Here is a 19,647-nt window from a genome sequence, read left to right on the forward strand (position 1 = left end):
TCCAAAATTCAATTTATTAGAAATTCTGATAAACAGTCACAAAACACCATGTCTTACCTTTGAAGTCCACTTCTCCATTTCCATCTGTGTCAAATATATCTATTACTCGCTGTACTAATGGGTTCTGTTGCAATTCAGGTAAAGACATGAACTCTTCCACGCTCAACGAACCAGAGTTGTCCAAATCAAGCTTCTTAAATCTCTTTCCTAGTCGTTTTATTTCATCAGCATCAACTGAAAGGAAAAAAAACCAACATCTATTCTCAGGAAGGCTTCGGTAAACCCTTTGCCAGTTAAACACAATGCCTTCCTACCAGGATTTCATTGCCTTCCTACCAGAACTTCTCCTAGTTCACAACTATTAAAACACTCATGGAAGATTATAAAGATAACATCAAACTGAAGACAAACACAAGCCTTTCCATTTTTTGTTTTAAATAAGCCTTACCTTTTTTCCTCCCCGCACCAGCCATAATACAGTTAGCCTCGTGACTCCCTGGATACCCTGTGCTGACACAACATTTTTAGGGATTGAGGGTGCTTAGCTAGTTCTTAGTCAGACAGCTCTTACAAATACCAGGTATGAAGAAATTAAGGAGGAGACGAAGTTTTCTCTGAAGGCTCTACCACTACAGCTATACTAGAGTAACACATAAGTAAGAAAATATATTAGAAAGCATATTAGCAAAACTAGTGATTCTTCAGCACACCAAACATGGGATCTCCTGGGCTACATGCCAAGTGAAGTTAGTTAACACAGTCCCACTGTTGACCAGTTATCACTCAAAACATCACCCATACAGACCCAAGATAATTTTTTTTCCCTCCATCTCCAACAGGGAGCAGGCATACCTGTAGCCATGACCTGCACACATCTATTTTTGTTGTCCCAGAACTTAAAGCAGATTCAGTTCCTGCAGCAGTACCACTAATCTATCCTCTTCAATTTATAGAGAATCTCAAAGCGTATACCTGGTACCCTACATTTCGGATTTTGCCAGGAACAGACTAAGTCTGTGAATACACTAAAATGACTAGAAGAAGTCTTGCACTCTGTTACTACTGAAAAGCTGGAAAAACTTTCCCTGCAACAACCTGAAAGTTCCCCAGCAGCAGGTTGATTTACAACACCAAAGTTAGTTCACAAAGTGCTCGCCACATCTGGGTATGAAGGAGGAACCAAGGTTCCTAGGAAGTCCTAGAAAGCATCCAGCACACAGCAACCAACACACCACAGAACCTGCAGCTTTCAAACTCCCCACAGGAATGCCTTTGCCAGCATGAACAGTCTCCTCAACATTTCTCAGCTCCATTTAGTGCATTTGCTTCAATAGTAACAGAAGTTGTTTCTTTACTTCTACAAGGCACCTACAGACCACCTGATCCACTTTCCATCATATTAACACCTCCTTGCCTTTTGTAAAAGTGCAGCATAAAACCAAACAGCACTTACTTTTTCCAATACATAAGGTCAGCCAACATGCAGAGCTTAATGTTTGGAAATTGCAGCCTATTCAAAGACCTGATCCTCTACCAAGGCAGCAACAAACTTCCACTTAAATTTCTTGATATCCTTCTCTAAAAACCAACTAGACACAAATCCAGAGATGCACACAACTGCGCTATTTCAGAATGAAAGGCAGAGAACACGCCAGAAATCCAGAAGCATAGGATGATTTTCTGTCAAGGCTTATTTTGCCTGAATAGTAAATTCTGACATTCTGCAGTTAGTCAGTCTTGGTAACTCCTTGCCAACTGCTGAGGCAGAGAGCAAAAAAAGTTCAGTACTCCCAGAACAATCTTCCCTTTGCTGTGCCAGCAAGTGACAGATCTGATTCTGCCTCTAGAGCTATAAAAATAAGGCTAAACAGCATCTGCAGAGGATTACAAGTAGTTTCCTCGGTTTCCAGTATGCAATTTGGTATTTCAATTAATTAGGCTCTCGACTACAATAAAGCTACATTCTTTTCTCCACCAGATTATGTGGTAGCCTAGTACATGATTGAAGGTGAGCCTTGAACAGCACGACACCGCACTGCAGCATCAAGAGCACATTACTGTTGGCATAACTACACTGAACCACCTTCCCTCCCAGATCATGCAAAAGGTGCCCTATCATCACAGGGTAAGCTGTACGTAGAACATAATTATGAGACTAAAAGGCAACAGTATAAAGAGAACGGCAAAGCAGAGCCGACAATTAGCCCCTTCAGTTGCTTATAAGTTCGCCAACACAAAATGCTTCTTCTCACCAATATACTGAAGGTATTTTGCCAACTCTTGCTTCTGCCCACAGAAACTCCTGGGTTTCCATTTTCCACACAATCTGAAAGCTGTAAATGGAGTGAGTCTTTGAAATGGTTGGCTCAATCTACCTTCACTCCCTGCCATGCTGCCAGAAAGCTATTGGACCCACTGGAGTTTAATGCAAAGCCAGCGCCTCAGCAAGCTGTGAACACGGGAATCTCATTTCTACCACAAGCTCTACTCCAGAGTTACAATTCTCATAGGAGTTAATATCCTAAAAGAAAAAAAACAAAAAAAAAAATCCTCACAGCATCTGAAAGAGCACAAAAACATTAAGTGTGGCTTGTCACACTGCATATGTAAATGCAATTTCCAATCTAAAATGAACTCTTGAATAGACATAATTTATACCTACATTACAATAATGCATATAAGGACTTGTCCAGCTAGCACATCAATCTCTCTTGACTTTTATTAGTCATGGTTAACATGTTGTCCTAGTCCAACCACAACTCTCCCGCTTCCCTACCTGGACTCAAATCACAACATCTTTAAAGTAACTGGCCATTATTTTGTTAACACAAAGCCCTCAAAATGATCTACTTTGAAATCAGAAGTTTGCGATTGCATCTAGATGTCATGCTGAGAAACCTTGAAGTAAGATCTGTGAGGGTTAACTATTAGAACTATTTCCTAGTGGCAAAAACAAGAGCAATAAAAGGTACATGAATTATTTCTTTAAAAAATAAATTCACTTTAATAAAACTAAACAGCAAATGGAAAGTATTATCTGTAGTGTATATAACACACTGTCATCCTCCTACCAGATCAGTGAACTCCCACTTCCAGTATTAAGACTAGCACTGACTAAAATGGAACCATTAAAGCCACCTAAGCAACCTCAAATACTTTATAGTTCTGCCATTTCACAAAATCAGAATGGGGAAAAATAGAAGCAGCATTAACACAGCCACATCTCTTCTCCCTTCTCACACAAGCCAATGAGTTACGGAACTGCAAGCTCTGAAACATTTCTAATTTACACTTAAGAAAACCCTAACATGAGAACACAACAATGCCATTTTTACAAATCAGGATGTAAAAAAACAGGATAAAGACCAGCCATCATAACCAGCATCATTTTCTGAGAACCCAGAAGCAGCATTAAGCAAAGTCTTGTTTCATGACTCCAGTTAATTTCCTGGTTTGGGAGCTAAAGGTTAGGGTTGGAAAGGACCTTAAGACCATCTAGTTCCAACCCATTTATTTTTCCTCACAAATATATAAGCAAAGACTGAAAGTGAGACTCACAGTTCTATCAACATTCTGCTATGAATTGATTCTAATTACCACATACGCAAGTCGAACACTGCTCCACAGCTTTAAATTACTCCAGCTGGCACAAAAGACAGACAAGACCAACTATGCCCTCACACTTGCCTGCTGAAGCAGAAAGCTAAGCTCTTCCATGCAAGACCTGCTACAAAAACTTTTGCCTGAAAGGTACTTTGTATCTCAAGCTAACCTATCCCTAGCAGGACCTACCAATATGAATTAAAACAAAAACAAACCAACCAAACAAAAAAAACCCCAAGAAAACCAACCAAACAAACGAACAAAAAAACCCACCCCAAAAAAAAAAAACAAACAACAAAAAAACAAAACAAAACAAACCCAAAACAAACCCCAAAAAAACCCCAAAAACCCAAAACCCAAAAAAGCAACCAAAAGCAAAAAACAAACAAACCAAAAAACAAATCTAAAACATTTTATTGGGACATTCAGAAACTGATCCATCACACAGTGTTAAAATGGATGCTATGATGAAAACACACGCTTTGCCATCTTCTGATGGGCATAAGAACCACAGTTCAAACAGTCTGGCATTTGCAATTAGCCAGATAGTTAAATTTGCAAACCACCAATGCTTAAGAGAAGCTGAAGCACTGATTTATTTTTTTCTTTTAATGATGGTAGTCAAAGAGGCCAAGCTTATGGATGACAAAAACAAGAATCAGATAATGGGAAGGGGAAGAGGTTGGAAAGGCACATGAGACTGTAAGAACTATATGAATGTTCTTTGCGTTTTGCTGAAGGGCAGCAAAGCAACAACTGCCTGAATTACAAAATTAGAGTCTTCATAAATTGAAACTCTTAATTACTCTTTCTCCACATCCAATTTGATCCCTCATACAGTCAATCCATTCAACTGCAATACACAGTCCAGGTATAGAACTTCAGCAGCAGTTCTTACTAAAAATGGGATTATATATTTCTCATTTCAAACCTTGAAACATTCAAGCAAAGGGTTTGCCTGCACTAGTGATCTGAGAGAGGTTCTGCTCTTGAGGGGAAAAAACAAGTCAAGAACAGTACTGAAAAAATTAGTATCTCTGCCAAAAGCTGACCAAATATCAAATTTAGTCCAATGTTTTGTTTCTGGCAGTGGCCACGCTGTGGAGGAGAGTACTTGGAGGAGGAAATAAGGAAAAATCAAAGTAATTACAGGAATAGGAAAATTTCCTTTAACACTTCATGAGCATAAAACCCTCTGTTCATAACGAACATACGGATGAAAACAACATCTGCTGATCAGTGTTTAATAACTGACTGCATGAGAATTTCATATCAGAACAATTTCATTATTTTTTCCTTAAAGACATCCCAAGCATCTCACCTACCTTTAAAATCCTTTCCACAAGCCCAAATCTAAAAAGCTTGTACACTTAAAAAAAAATAAATCTGTATTTCAATAGCAACTTTGTGAAATAGCTTTAAAAATATAGTAAGAATATAATAAGGGATGAAAGCATTAGAGTATAAGCCTTCAGTTTTCATTGGTTTTGTCTATTCTTTCTTCCCTCAATTCACAGCCATAATTTCTACTTACTCCCTCTGCCTGGGCTAAGCTTACCTGAAAACCACGTAGGTTTTCTGGGTTTTGGGGCTTTTTTTATTTGCTTTGGATTTTATTTTTTTTTAATGAAAACAGCATTTATGTATAACAGCAGATTTCAATAATATCCTTTTTATTGTTCGAATCTCCTCCCCAAATATGCATATACAACAGCCCTCATCTATGATGATGTGCCCCCTCCCACAGGAGCACTTTTTCCTCACTATTTAGCAGCAGACTGCCTTTCTTAAAATTTCACTGAATAGCAGAGTACTGAATTAAATTTTCAGAGCCTGAACAAAATACTTCTTTCCTTCTCTGAAGGCTCCTTACAAATAACCTAATGCCCACACAAACACCCTGAAGCTATACAGGAAACACCAGGCACAATATAGTTCACACAGAGTAAAGGTTTCCGAGCTGGAAGGACTGATGGTGGCAGTAGCAGACAGAATTTTACAAGACAAGCTCAGGAGTCCAGGATAGAGATGAAAACACTAGGAAATCCAAGGAAGTTCTTCTACTCCAGGAGGTCCAAGTCCACAATAGTGTAAAAAGGGCAATAACATCCCTTGAGCAAAATAAAGAGGCTAAAGCTTTGTTTACATCATTTGAGGCAGAGTTTGCCTGTGACTCACCACAGTGGTCTGAGCTTCCTCGCACTCTGGCTGCAGCGAGCATTCCTCTAGCCCCAAACTCCAGTCAGCCTGCCTTGTGCTTTGCCCACCAGCTGACACGAGGCTCTGTGCTTCCTTATGCTTTTCACCAGAATAGGAAGTATCCAATGGTAGTGATGCCTGAGCTTACAAATTTACTAACTGGCTGGAAAGAATACCTGCAAAATGTTTTTCTTTACAAGCTTTGCTGGTAGCCCTGCAGAAACATCAAGTAATTCACTGTTTTAAAGCACACTTTATTTCATAATCCATTGTGAATTTCATTCACCTTGTAATTAACACAACAAGATGAGGGGTTTTAAACAGTTCCGGTATTATGGATCTTTTTTTAAAGAACTATCTGTATTTTTAAAAGACTCCTCTTCCATCCAAGTATTTACAGCAAACAATACCTGTTTTGTCATTCATTTGCATACATCTAAAAACGTGATGAATCAGGTTAAAATGCAAGGACTCCATGTTTCCAAGAAACTACATGCAAATGCTGTCTCGCTCCCATTTTAGTATGAGAGCTTCCCTTCCAGTTGGATGCTAATACACTGACACCTTCCACTGAATGCTCCACTCCTTTCCCCCAACACAACAGCAGAGAATCCATTACAGAATCACAGAATAGTTAGGGTTGGAAAGGACCTTAAGATCATCTAGTTCCAACCCCCCTACCATGTTATGTTTTAAAACAACTGTTTGTTTCAAGCTGTTATTCACATAACTGATGCTCAGTATTGTAAAAAACGTTCAAGTGGCAACTCAGAAAGCTTCATTAAAAACAAATTTCTGGAGTGCAGCAAGTGCTCTACACTGAAAAAAGTAATGTCAAAAAATGTACTCATATTTTCTAGTCAATGTAAAGGTACGTGGTTAGCTTCCCACTAATGTGATAGCCAAAGGTAAAGAATGCCTGAAAAATACAGATTTCTCTGAAATCCGCTGCAGTGATATTTTAACAGGAAAATTGCTTACATATTCAGAAGCACAGTACATCCGTTGCTGCAGAATGCACACTTTTAAGAGGCATCTATGAAGTGTACAAACCTTTAAAGAGCTGGATATCTCTCAGCAGAGGTGCTGAGCACTTCTGAAATCTAAGTAGTTACCTAAGTGTTTGAACCTGTATTTAAAAGGTTGGCTTTTCAGTCTTAAAATACTGGCTTATTGGCTGAACGTTATAACTAACAAAAACCAGACCGAAGTGTGGTCACAGAGAATCAAGTTTCCACATATTTTTCAAAATGAGATCATTATAAACAAGATTATTGCTAAGGTATTAGGAGATCTGTAAATAAAACATGCTCTGATATTGGTTTTAAACACTCCCAGGTTAAAAAATAAAATAAATATTCCCTTCCCCTCCATAAAAATGGATGGCAGAGTTCTCAAAATAAAAGAGACCTTCAGCAAAAGCTCTCACCTCTATCTAGAGTCTGGTCTGATTCAGGAATATAATGTTTCAGGGCTCAACCAAGACAGCCATTTCAGTCTTGGAGATCAGATTTCAAAAAGATGACGCCCTTGAGAACACATTCAACCACTTGTCTTGTATATGCTTACACGCAGCTGGCCTAATCCTTTTCATGACTTCAGATGTGTCAATTACAATTTCCTAAGTTAGAGAAGAGATACTAGCCTCCTTATCCTAAAACCAAAACATACTATTAAAATACTGTTTATACTACAAAATACTATAAACTATTTTCTATTACAAAATACTGCAATATTGTTTACCATAAAATAGTTTTCTTCACAGCTTTTTGCTATGATAAAATTATCTCATGGATATTTTGACATAGCTTGGTTGACATCAAATTATCACCATGTAAAACAGCACTAGATTTTCAGTGATTTCTCAAGACACAGCACAGCCGAGAAGCAAGCCCGTGCTGTTTAAGGACACCAACACTAATTCACCCACTGAAGAGAACTACTGTTCTAAAATGAAGGGTAAAAAGAATATTCTCAACTATTTAATAGTGTGCGTCCTCTGCGTGGTATCCTGAATTTGCTTCCTTTAACTGCCAACTTTAAAACAAAATTATTCTTATAAAGCAAGACACCAAAGTAGCGACTGCAGCACCAGGCAGAGGTTATGACCTGATGCCACCATGCAGACAGCATAAATACATTACTGACAGTCTCCCAAAAGGCTAACCATTCAAACTCTAGCAAATGATCTTAACAAACATTGTTTGGTCTTGCCCTGGAAAGCATTTTTCCTGTCAGTGACAAATACCTGGAAGCAGCACAAACATTTAATGTTTGAATAACAAGGTGAATACCTACTTTGTGGACTTATAGACATGCTACTGTACACATCTGTGTCCCAAAACACCCCAGCTCCTCCAGGCTTTCCAGGCACGCAGAATCTTTAAGCACAGTGTGATCACTGCAGAGACGAGGCACAGCCAAGCAAGGGAAATGCCTGCGATAACTACACCTTCCCTAGTGTGTGTAGTTGGGTTGCCCAAACAGCTCACTTTCTGTGAGCAGGGCCACCAAACCAGAAAAAGCTTTAATTATGTGAAATCTCAGATTTACACAAGGATATCCTCTACATACAGCTTATGATGCAGACATCTCCTCTTTCTCTGCAATAATAGGGGGCAAACAAGCTCAGTAATAAACCTTTAGGTTGGCAGTTGCTACCAATGAACACAGCTTTTCCTAGAATCAGAAGGATGGCAACACACTGCTTACAACTCTGGCAGAGATATATCTAGTTAAAAAAAGTAAAATCTTCAGAAGCCAGTTTGTCCCTAAGGAAAAACTGACCAATGGTGCAGTAACTCAAAACTGATATACACAATTCTGGAAAAGACTACTGAAATCTTCATCAAATACAAAACTTCCACCCACATATCCATATTTATCAAAATATACAGTGAGAGCGTAACACAGCAATGCAGTGTTGTGGGTAAGATTGTCAAGTGTTTCCAAACTGCTGATTCCAAATTATAATTCATGTGGACATGTGTATTGGCAGAGAGGACTTGCAAATTACTAAAGCCTCATTTCTCTGAAAAGCTTATTTAGAAAAAGATTCCTCCATGATTATTTATTTTCTATTACTATTTGACTTCTGAGAGCTGGAGTTCAGTTATGATTAATGTTGTGAAACTAATTTAGAAGACAGTCCTTATCTTGAAGAATTTATTATCCTGTACAAACAAGATCTGATTCACCAAAGATGAGGAATTTTATCAGGCAGCCCATACATACATACACAGGTCTACACATGATTTAGTGCTGAAGAAAAACATTCAAGGAAAAAAGCAGTTAAAAATAAGCACGCTCAGCATAACACCACAGGGACATTTCACAAGACAGCCCTTTCTTTGGGCAGCTTTAAGCAAGCAATACTTTGTTATTTTTACAGGGTAGAATAACCCCACGAGAGAGCAACGAATTTTAGGCTCACATGGCCAAAAAGTAACATCAAGAGGCTTCTCACCTGAATGCCTGGCTGCAAGCACACACAGGGAAATAAACACTCCTTTAGCCTCAATCTCCTTCCTCTGAGGGTGCAAAGACAGCTCAGGCAACACACTTCACTCCTAACACAGCATGTACCACACCACCAGCTGCTGTTCCACATCTCTGCGGAACTAGGGCTGATGGAGAAGCCCCATCAGTTCAGCTACCAGTTATAACGCTTCATTGTACAGACATCAAAACTATTATTACATTGGTTTTTTGAGGGTTTTTTTTTCTTTTTTAAAGATGGACTGATTTTTTGATTTTACAATCTAACAGCGAAAGCTGTATTATTTATAAAGATAGTGTTTAATCTTTTAATTTTCCTCTTTTGCTTAGCATACAAACTGCGCAACCTTTCAAGTAGGAAATTGATGCATGAAAGTTGTACACATCGATCTCCAAATAAGATTAACCTAAGAATACGAAGTAACAATTTCACTTACAGTGCGAGCACATTTCCAAGGGGTAGCTTGCCTCATTTCCCTGAAACACAAAAAAAGAACAAAGTTGCAGTTATTCCTGAATTAGCTTAAGAGGAACTATTTTAAGTTTCAGCACTGTAAAGATCTCAAGCAATACAAGTTACATGGTTATTTAAATATATATCTGTGTATTTTGAACCCAACAACCATGGACAGTGTTTTATTTGGATAGGTTTATGTTACCAAAACATACAAAGAAATGTAAAACCATTGAGAGGTCTCCTCTGATCAGAGTTCCGATGAAAATATCAGCAGCCAACACGATGATAAGAACTTCAATCCCATATTCTACACTCCAAAACCCAAACTCATTGCTCGTATGTTGTGCAAACGCTACTTTTCACATTAAAATAATATTTCAAAACTTCACATAAGCCGCTTTACCATTTTATGCACAGAAACAGTCACGTCCTTATGAATCACGATGACAAACCTTACTCAATGAGAATAAAACTATAGCATATTTTCTCCTTTCAGCCACCTGCCCATTTCCCCCAAAATGGATTCACACAGGAAGAATGATGCAAAAAATCAGTTTACATGAACAGAAATTCAGACATAACAGCTTTACACTTAAATATTTTTGCAATGCACTATGTTCATATGTTCCTGTTTTGTAGCTGAATGGAAGTTAAACTAAGATTTTAAATCCTTGCTGTACTACAACACACTCATAGCAAGAAAAATTCAAACTTTGAGGGTACAGTCACTTTGAATTCACACATCCTAAAATCTGCCACAAAAAGACACCAAAGACACCAAAATTAAACGTTGATCTTTCCCCAAATGTCTCACTTTGAGCCAGAGAAGATCACAGTACACGCATGCCTAATGTTTTTTTCAGAATCAGTCAGCAAAGAAGTGAACAGATAACTGAAGAGATTCAGAACCAAACATCTTCAAAAGATTATTTTTTAAGGGAGTGTTTTATACAAGAAAGCAAAACATATTTAAGATGAGTCAAAGACGCATTCTATGCAGCAGTGATTCTCTTGCAGTGTGGAGCACAAGTGATTCCATAGCTGAGCACTTGCACAGGAAGACTTCTCAAAAATTATACAAAATTGAACAAAAATATAGATTACTTGACAGAAGGCGGGGAAGAAAAAAGGAGGAACTACATTTAGCCTGGAAGCATGTGACTGCATTTCCTAATAAGGGCAGGAAGGGGCAGAACATCTCATGAATCTAAACATGTCAGAGAGATGTGTCGTTGGGGGGGGATTGTTTGCTTTTTTTACCTCCAGAACACATTCACTTCACTTATCCCCCACAATCCACAAGCACTCTTGCTTCTTTAAAAAAGTTAATACATGTGCTTTGCAAGTAGAGCAGGAGAAGATACAGCCTTCACTTCTCCAGTGTCTACCTACAGCAAGACAAAGTAGCAAAGTAAAAATGTAGAGGAGGACCATCAGGTCTCCAAAATCTCCAAAGCATGACTGAGATATTTACAAGAGAAACTTCTTCCACTGTGGCAGGGAATCCAGGACACTGATGCCACATGGAAAATCCTGGATGGAACCCGAAGTCTTAGAAAAACCAGTGAAGACCAAAACAGGTGGTAAAAGCCTAGTGTATGTATATGAATACAAAAGGGTGGGGGAGTGTAAAACGGGAGAAAGCAGAATTTTGAAACAAGAAGAAACAGGAACCAGGGGATCCAGCTAGGCTGCTCAAGACACGAGGTCATGAAGAGGCAAGAAAAACACCAGACTGGAAAGCTGCAAATTAAAGGAGAAAGTTGAATTAAAACCAGTGCACTTATGCACATGCACACACAAATATACAATCATTACTACATTAGAAGACTGTTCTGGGCATCCTTTTTCAAGTATTGGGAGAAAGTTAATTTCTAGTAAAAGCTACTAGAACCAATCTGCCTATAAGCATAAAATGCTTCTGAAAACTGAGCAGGAAAAATTAAAACACAGAAATAACTTTTTTCAGTTCATGAACTAAGTGTAATGTTTATAAGGAGTCTTACTATGCATCTAGATGCCATATTCAAGTTATCTAAAGGAAGTAACAGAAAAATATATGGAGAACAACAAAAAAAAGTGAATAAACCTCAGCTTAATTTTTCTGTGAAAATTACTGCTAAAAAGTGTTAAGAATACTTACCTATCCAGGACTGGAACTTGGATATCTACAAAAAAAATAGAAAAATCTAGTAAGTGACAATGTAAAATACATATGATTATTAAGTATTTGCTACACGGTATTCAAATAAGGTATTTTAAAAAGTAGTTACCTGCTATGATGTGCTGAGTGTTCATCTTCACAGGAGAATCCAAAAGTCTAAGTTTTAAAGATATTTTAATTTTTTTTTTTCCTTTTGTATAAATAAATGTTGAAGCTACTCATGCCAAGATTCCTGTTTGCACAGCTGTGACCTGGACAAACACAAAAGCGTTCCTCTATACCAAAAACCTGATCCCCAGAGATGAAGATTAATGATTTGGGTCTGGGGGGCAGGCATTTTTCATCATGTTCTGAACAGCAACACAAAAACAACACTTGTTTGTTCCCAAGTACAATCAGTACATGTACACGCTCTATGAGATACAATATAAGCCCTGAAACACAACTGCTAAATGGGTCAAGTATTTTCTTGCTGTTGAAGAACAGGTAAGTAGTAATTCAGCAAAATGACATTTCATACATTTAATTTTATTTATAGTTTTAAAATTATATTCATTTATAAAGACAAAAGTCACTGTAAAATCTCCAAAGAGCATGTCATTTCACCTCTGATGCAGAGAAGTCGATTTATACAAATGACTGTGTACAGTAACAAGATTCTGATACAACTCAAGATTGCCAACTTTAAAAAAATCATTATAACATTAGTATTTCCTGCCAGATCTATACTTAGCACACCTCACATGAGGTGAAGAGTATCCTCTCGTATACACCATATTAGCACATTTAGAAATGACTGACACATGGTTTGTTGAAGAAATGCAGCTTTTACAGCATCAACACTCAACAGCAGATTTACTTGGCACCTAAGCCTAGTATAAATCATGTTTTCCTCAGCTGCATCTGGAGAGGAATACTATCACACTGCTGGAGTGGCAGTAGCTTCTCTTGAGTTACGCAATTAGAACAATTAGCTGGAATACTACAGATACTTTGAATAGCCTTATTATTTTAGAGTAGACTTGACATTTTCTTGAATGCTGTTAGATCCCTACAAGTTATTCCTAGTTAAACAGCAGCAAAATCATTATGTATACACAGAAATAATCACAGCTGAAGAAACAGGCCAGAGTCTACTAATAGAATGCTGACCAAACACTGAATACTGCAGAAATACCAGTTTACTAGAGAGAAGTTAAAACATGTCACTAAAGTATTTCAGAAGTTTATATAACATGTCGTTTGTTCCTTTAAGAAAAAGTGTTCTTTTCAATTTTATTCTCCAATTATCCTCTTTTACTCCTTTCAGCAGCTGTGCCTTTTTACTGAGAGGATTGGATAAGTCAGTAAGAATAACCTCTTACTGGACTTAAGTCTGTATTTCTTCTGTAAATTATCCATAAAAATGTGTTTCTTGATTTATCTTTCTTTGGTAGTTACTTCAAATACTAATCTCTTAAGATCAGTTTTGTACATGCTCCTCCAAGGTAGAACAGCTAAGTGCAATTATCTTGACAAGCCTCCTCTTAGTGAAAGACATGAAGAGCTGTGGATAGAAAATAAAAAGGGAAATTTGCAATTAGCAAAATTAGGAACAGAGTCTAAATTGTTAGCTGAAAGTATTTTACAAAACAGCATGTACACAGTAAGACATCAGACTGCAAAACAGTTCTTCAGCACACATTAGTAGAATACACTTCCTAGATGTCTGACTGCATGCTACTTTTCTGCTTGATGTATAGCTTTTTGTAAATAGCTGAGACTTAAATGACAGTGTCAGCCTTCAATTCATTTTCTGCTTCTATAAAAGCAGAAACTCTGTTTAAATGCCAGCAAGCCACAATGTCAGCTTAGGATTCATCTCAAATGTAGTCCTCAAAAGGTGGTGTGTGAGGGACTATGAATACAAATGAACTCCTGGAACAGTTTAGAAGTTAAGATTGTTTAAAAGCTTTTGTTCCTATAGCAAGACAATGAATTAATTAGACAAGTAGCAGGAACGGTCTCCTAAGATCTGTTTAGTACATGTACAGAAATAGTTGTCACAGATTTACTATTTCTGCAGCAACATACAAAAAAGCGTAATAAGCTCATCCTTGTTGTAAATAGCCTTAAACATGCAAAGTGCCTTGACACTGCACTCTGCTGTTACACCCATGGCTGTTAGACCTATGCACCAAAGCTCCCCTCAGAAACAAAATGGCTTTAAGCTAACAGAGGGTTGATTTAGATCAGATATTAGTAAGGAAGTCTTCACTATGAGGGTGGTGAGACACTGGTACAGGTTGCCCAGAGAAGCTGTGGCTGCCCTGGAAATGTTCAAGGCCAGGTTGGACAGGGCTTGGAGCAACCTGCTCTAGTGGAAGGTGTCCCTGCTCGTGGCAGAGGGCTGGAACTGAATGAGCTTTAAGGTCCCTTCCAACCCAAATCATCCTATGATTCCATGATTACTAATATTTCTGCATTCATGTTTTTTTGCATGCACACCTCATGGGGTGTTGTCAACATATTATATGTTGTGCTTCCTGTATTTGCTCCTACACCTTCTACATTATTAATTATCTCTGTTATCACAAGAAAGGAACTACAGTGTGCAAGTGAAACAGTTAACCAAACCATGTCAGCTGGGGGGGCAGAACTAGGGATCATCAAGATAATCAACTTCAATTCTCAAGTTACACAAAAAGGTGTTTTCAATCATCCACTACTACAACTAGAAAAGAATGGGAGTGATAAGAAGAAAGATGGCAGAAGCTGGCAGTCAGCATTTAAAAAGAGCCTACTCAAAAGACCCTTCTTTCCTCTTCCACAGACAAAATGCTTCTCTATCTTTGCTCATTCTTCCCCGTACCAAGGCCATGGAAATTACCTGTTGCAGAGAATTCTTCCTCCTCCTCATCCGCCTTCGAGTTCATTTTCCATGTTTTGCCATTTTCATACAGCTTTAACAATGAAGAACTGCCAGCTTGGTGAAGAGAAGTTTGGGTTTGGTTTGTTGGTTTAAATGACTGCCGTTTAGCAAGTGACTAAAGCTTTGGCTGTCATAGGTCAGCACCATGTTCTTCAAACACCAGACAAGTTGGCAAACTAAAAAGGATGGTATTTGTTATCAAGGATCTAAAAACTTTTGTATGAATAGAACACACCACAGACATCCACAGTGCTTTAAGTATTTGTTAAAATTAATTTCAGACGAAGCCCAGGAAGCTTTAAGCCACTTCGTTATTTCAATTTCTGAATCAGATGTTGGTCACAAAAATATGCAAGATCTCACCTACTGTAATCTGTACATTTCATATGTGACTTACTGCAGCAATTAAAGCCTAAACCAGAGCACAGACGAAAGATGTGCCCAGAGTTTCTGCAAGCACCAAAAGAAGCATGGCTTAAAACAAGACAAACGGGAATAAAGTTTGAACGGAAAAAAGCAGCAAGAAAAATAGCTTCATCTACCATGTTCAGAAACAGTGTGAATATACAATCTGATTAGAGGAAGAAAAAAAAACCCAAACCAAAACAACAACAAAACCACCACTGTAACACCCTCAAACAAATTACTCAATACAGAGAAGTTGTGTCTTAGCCCGACAGGAGCATGTGAATCAAGGAAACATGTTACTGATTATCTTCCAGTATACTTAACAGGAATACCTCATTTGTACACTACAGAAGCAATCTTGTAAAGGAGATGTTATAGATAGTATCACTCAGGGAATTTGGCATTTGTGTTTGACTCGAGTAATTAAGTCACCTTTTAGGCTTTTCATTGCAGCCACTGAAAAAAACCTAGTTACAACTGGGATATTACAACAGTTACATAAAACTAAGACTGGACTTAAAATAAGAACTGGTAATAGTGCAGACTAACAGCCAAAAATCCAGAATTTAACATTAAAGAAAAAAACTTGGTGTCTTATTGTTTTATGCAAAGCATCTACTAAGTACTTGCTTTGCACAAGAGTATTCCAAGCACAGAGAGTGCAACTCCCACAAATATCTCCTTGGAATTAGCAGCTCTCTAGGCACAATACTTCTACTCAAATACTAAGAGAATAAATCTACCTCTGAGGTTCTTATAATCATACTAATGTTGAGTCAGATATTGTGATGCAAAAGAATTAAGTGAAGCCAAAAAATTCAAGAGCATTAAATTAGAAGGCATGTAGAAGTTCAAGCAACTTAAGATCAGTGACAGTTTCACTGCTGACTCCATATTGTCAACCTAGTTTCTAAGATCATGGCCCACAGATGGAATTAAAGAAATACATAAAAATGCCTGATACCCTCCTCACATTCAGTAAGTTCCAAAATTAAGTATCTCCTAGCAGTATGCTGTACTATACTTCCCAATCTTACATTATTTTTCCGGGCCATCAACAAACCCACTCACTCCTCCGAGGGGCAGCCTAATTCCTTGTCCCTCTAATCCTGAAGCTGAGATAGTATGACAGAAGTTTAAGGTGCAAGACTTGTAAGCCAAACCCAACCAAGACAATGATTTATTGAACCTTCACAATTACAATTTTCACAGCTTCAGCTCTGCTTTTGCCCCACTTCTTCTGGTAACCAAATCTGTGCAAGAGTCCTAGTGCATATTTCACAGCCATCACCTTGTCTGTCCACAAGTCCAATATAGTATCTGAAAGTTGGAAACCATCTCATTACACTTCTGGCATTTGGAGTGTCAAATCTGGGCACCTTGTTATCCTTTGGAGTGAATATTCAGTTGTCCACATGTTCAACAGAAGGAATTAAACAGGTTACAAACAAGCAAGGAATTTTTGCAGGTTATCCAGAAAAGCAAGGGATTACAGGCAAGGAAGAAAACCATAGAAACAGCAGTAGTGGTACCAGGTAAGTAGCACAGACCACAAGTGTGATAGCAAAGGACTCAGGCATTCAGCTTGTTCATTCAGAGAGCTGTGCTCTCCTGTTCTTTACTGAGTAAAGCTTCCCATTAAAATCAGTGATTTTTATTATTAACCAAACTTCAATGGCTTCATGTACTGAATTTACAGAATGGCATGGATCATGGAAGAAATACAGAACATGGGCTTTACCAAAGAAGTCTTGCAACGGTACCTTAGAAAAAAAATACAGTATTTTTATGGAAGAGTATCCATTATGTTTCTTTAACTCTTTAGTCAACTAGACACCAGGTGAATAGTACAGCAACAGATTATAGTTACTTCCTTCTGCACCTCTGAACACAAGATCCATCTACAGAAGTAAACTATGAAATTTCTGTGTTGACCTTAAATCTTCATATTTAGTTAGTGTTTCCTATGAGCTGTTAAGAGTTCCCTAAGTATACAGAGATAAACATCCACCAAGTTTTGGGATGCGCCCTATATACACACATATACATACACACATATACATACAAAAGAAACAAAACCACCACATGAACCACATATGAACTTGCTTTTAAAGTTATTCCAAGTATTTTGGGGACACAATTGCTTTGCCAACTATGATTGTTGGTCATTGGGAAAACCCATAAACTGTGACAAAAAAAACCAAAACCAAAACAACAACAAACAACTTGCTGGAAGGCTATTTATCCTAGTACAAGAGTTTAATTTATTTAGGAATCTCTCTAATGACTTTTAATTTCTCTGACTCAGCTGTAACACAATACTTGAAGCTTCTCATGCTGAAGACACTAAGCCAAACTTGTCCAATACACAGAGAAAAACTGAAAACTGCTATCATCTAATTCTTGCACCCTTACGCAAGATGTATGTATTGCATACTGCATACCAAGATGTATGTATTTTTCAACTCTAAATTTGTCAAGGGATTGCTAATATGTTTTCCTCTACTTTCTATTCACGTACACAAACATTAGCCAAATGTTGATTCTACAAGAGTTGAAAAATCTGAGAAGCATGTTTTAATGGCCCAGATAATGCAGTTACAGAAGTGTCAAATGCTTTAGAAGGTCTAATAATATCTTCTATAAAAAAAAAATAATCTAAAAGATCTAAAGAAAATGAACAGGTTTCATTTGAGATTAAAAAAAAAGTTATATATAGTTAACACATTGTTATCCAACCAATTTATGGTTTCCTTTGAAGAGATAGAGGCATTTTATTTTCTGGCAGCCACAATTTTCAAGAGGATACAACTAGCTAGCATGATACACACACAACTCCTCAGCATCTCCGTTACAATTCCAGCTAGCTGTTTAAGACTAGTGACATAAGCCTGCCAGCATACTCTTCCATTCCACCTTCCTCTTTGGTTACAGCCTCTGTTCTGTGATTACAGCATAAGCTGTTCTCTCCCCTGTACCTGCTGATGAGTGTAATCATCAACCCTTGAAGCTAGGGTAACTTTCTGTCCAACACTTTCAGTTACACTTCTTGGAAGGTTTATTAGAATTCTGATAAACCACTGAACTTGTGTCAGTGCTCACTTTTTATGTGTGATCTCAACTCAAAGGTGAAACTACAAAGGTACAAGGGACAGGTCTTACAGCTGCTGTTAATATTCCAACTCAGTTACTCAGCTGAATGCTAATCAACAATAAACATCAAGGAAAGCTGCAAGTATTCTGTAGTCAAAAAAGGGCACTGCTAAAAAAGAAAATCAAAATCCCCCACAGCTTGTTTTAATTTACCTTTGGAAGGAGAAGATTTCAAATTTTAAATGTGCTATCCCCAAAGCAGCCTAAATTTATTAATGCTGCCTCTCAAAACACTCTGTGACCTTCAGTGCTGAAGGAACTCAAAAAAAGATTAATACCTAATTCTTCAACATGGCATTTACATTGCAGACATCAGAGATAATGAACCAAGGCAAAGGGGATTGCTGGATTTGGGATTACAGTAGAGATCAAGTCAGGTTAAAGCTGTTACAGCATTCTGGCACTGTTGTTCTTTGCAAGTACGCAGAGTAAGTGTTATAATTCCCTTTGCCACGTGTTAAAAAAAAAATAAAAAAAAGGCAAAAGTCTTACCACAAAAACCTTATTTTGGATACATTTATTCAATTTGTTCATAACAAAAGAAGTGATGATTCTGTAGAAGATGCTTCCCTCTTGAATGTACATCAGGTTCTACCACATCCCCCCTCTGGATACAGGAGGCAAGAAAGACCATACAAAGCCTCAGGAAAAGCCTGCAGTTTACTCCTTAGTCACCATCTAATCCAGCCTGCTCAAGCTCTGTCAGTCATTTTAAGGGAAGCCACTTGTCCTCTGGCTGGCAGTTGGCCAGTCACTTCTGCTATGCTTTATTTAAATCCTCCACTGTCCACAGGTCTCCTCCAATATGAGATATTAATGGCTTAAGGCCATCACAGTAGCTATTCTAGGATATCACAGGGAAGCCCTAAACCGAGAAGCAAACCCAGAATTAGAGATAGCTACTGTTGCCAAAGCTTCAACCAGGCCAGAAAACTAAAGGAATCAAAAGTGTAATTGTAAGAGGATTCAGCCTTTAATACAACTTTGGCTTTATTAATATTAAAAGAAACATAGAAATAAAAAGTGCATCCATTGAAATGGAATAAAAAGTCTTTTTAAATTTTCATGTTTCCAATTTGAAGTGCTCAGGACTGAAAAGCAATCCATAAGTGTCCAGTTATACCAGGGATAAGACGATTCCTATTCATATACATAAATGCCATACCTTATCCTATCTGAACTCAATTACAATGGCAGAGCTTCTATCAAAAATCTAAGGTTACATCATCTTGAAGGTATGATAAAGTACTTGGT

General features: G+C 37.8%; 1 protein-coding gene across 2 annotated transcripts in view; it reads right to left on the minus strand.

Annotated features, from left to right (window-relative positions):
- The window catches only part of PPP3R1 (protein phosphatase 3 regulatory subunit B, alpha), a 41,533-nt gene that overhangs the window by 7,651 nt on the left and 14,235 nt on the right, over positions 1–19,647 (minus strand). Inside the window, exons 1-4 of one of the 2 annotated variants that reach the window (XM_030491127.1) lie at positions 12,031–14,088; positions 11,901–11,925; positions 9,738–9,777; positions 58–234 (exon numbers count right to left, since the gene is read on the minus strand). In XM_030491127.1, the coding sequence (XP_030346987.1) occupies positions 58–234; positions 9,738–9,750 (190 nt within the window). In that variant the 5' untranslated portion in view covers positions 9,751–9,777; positions 11,901–11,925; positions 12,031–14,088. Of the gene's footprint in view, positions 1–57; positions 235–9,737; positions 9,778–11,900; positions 11,926–12,030; positions 14,089–19,647 lie in introns of those variants that run through there. The other variant, XM_030491126.1, reaches the window with a different exon arrangement.

The sequence above is a fragment of the Strigops habroptila genome, chromosome 6 (assembly GCF_004027225.2).
Source record: "Strigops habroptila isolate Jane chromosome 6, bStrHab1.2.pri, whole genome shotgun sequence".
Taxonomy (NCBI): Eukaryota; Metazoa; Chordata; class Aves; order Psittaciformes; family Psittacidae; genus Strigops; species Strigops habroptila.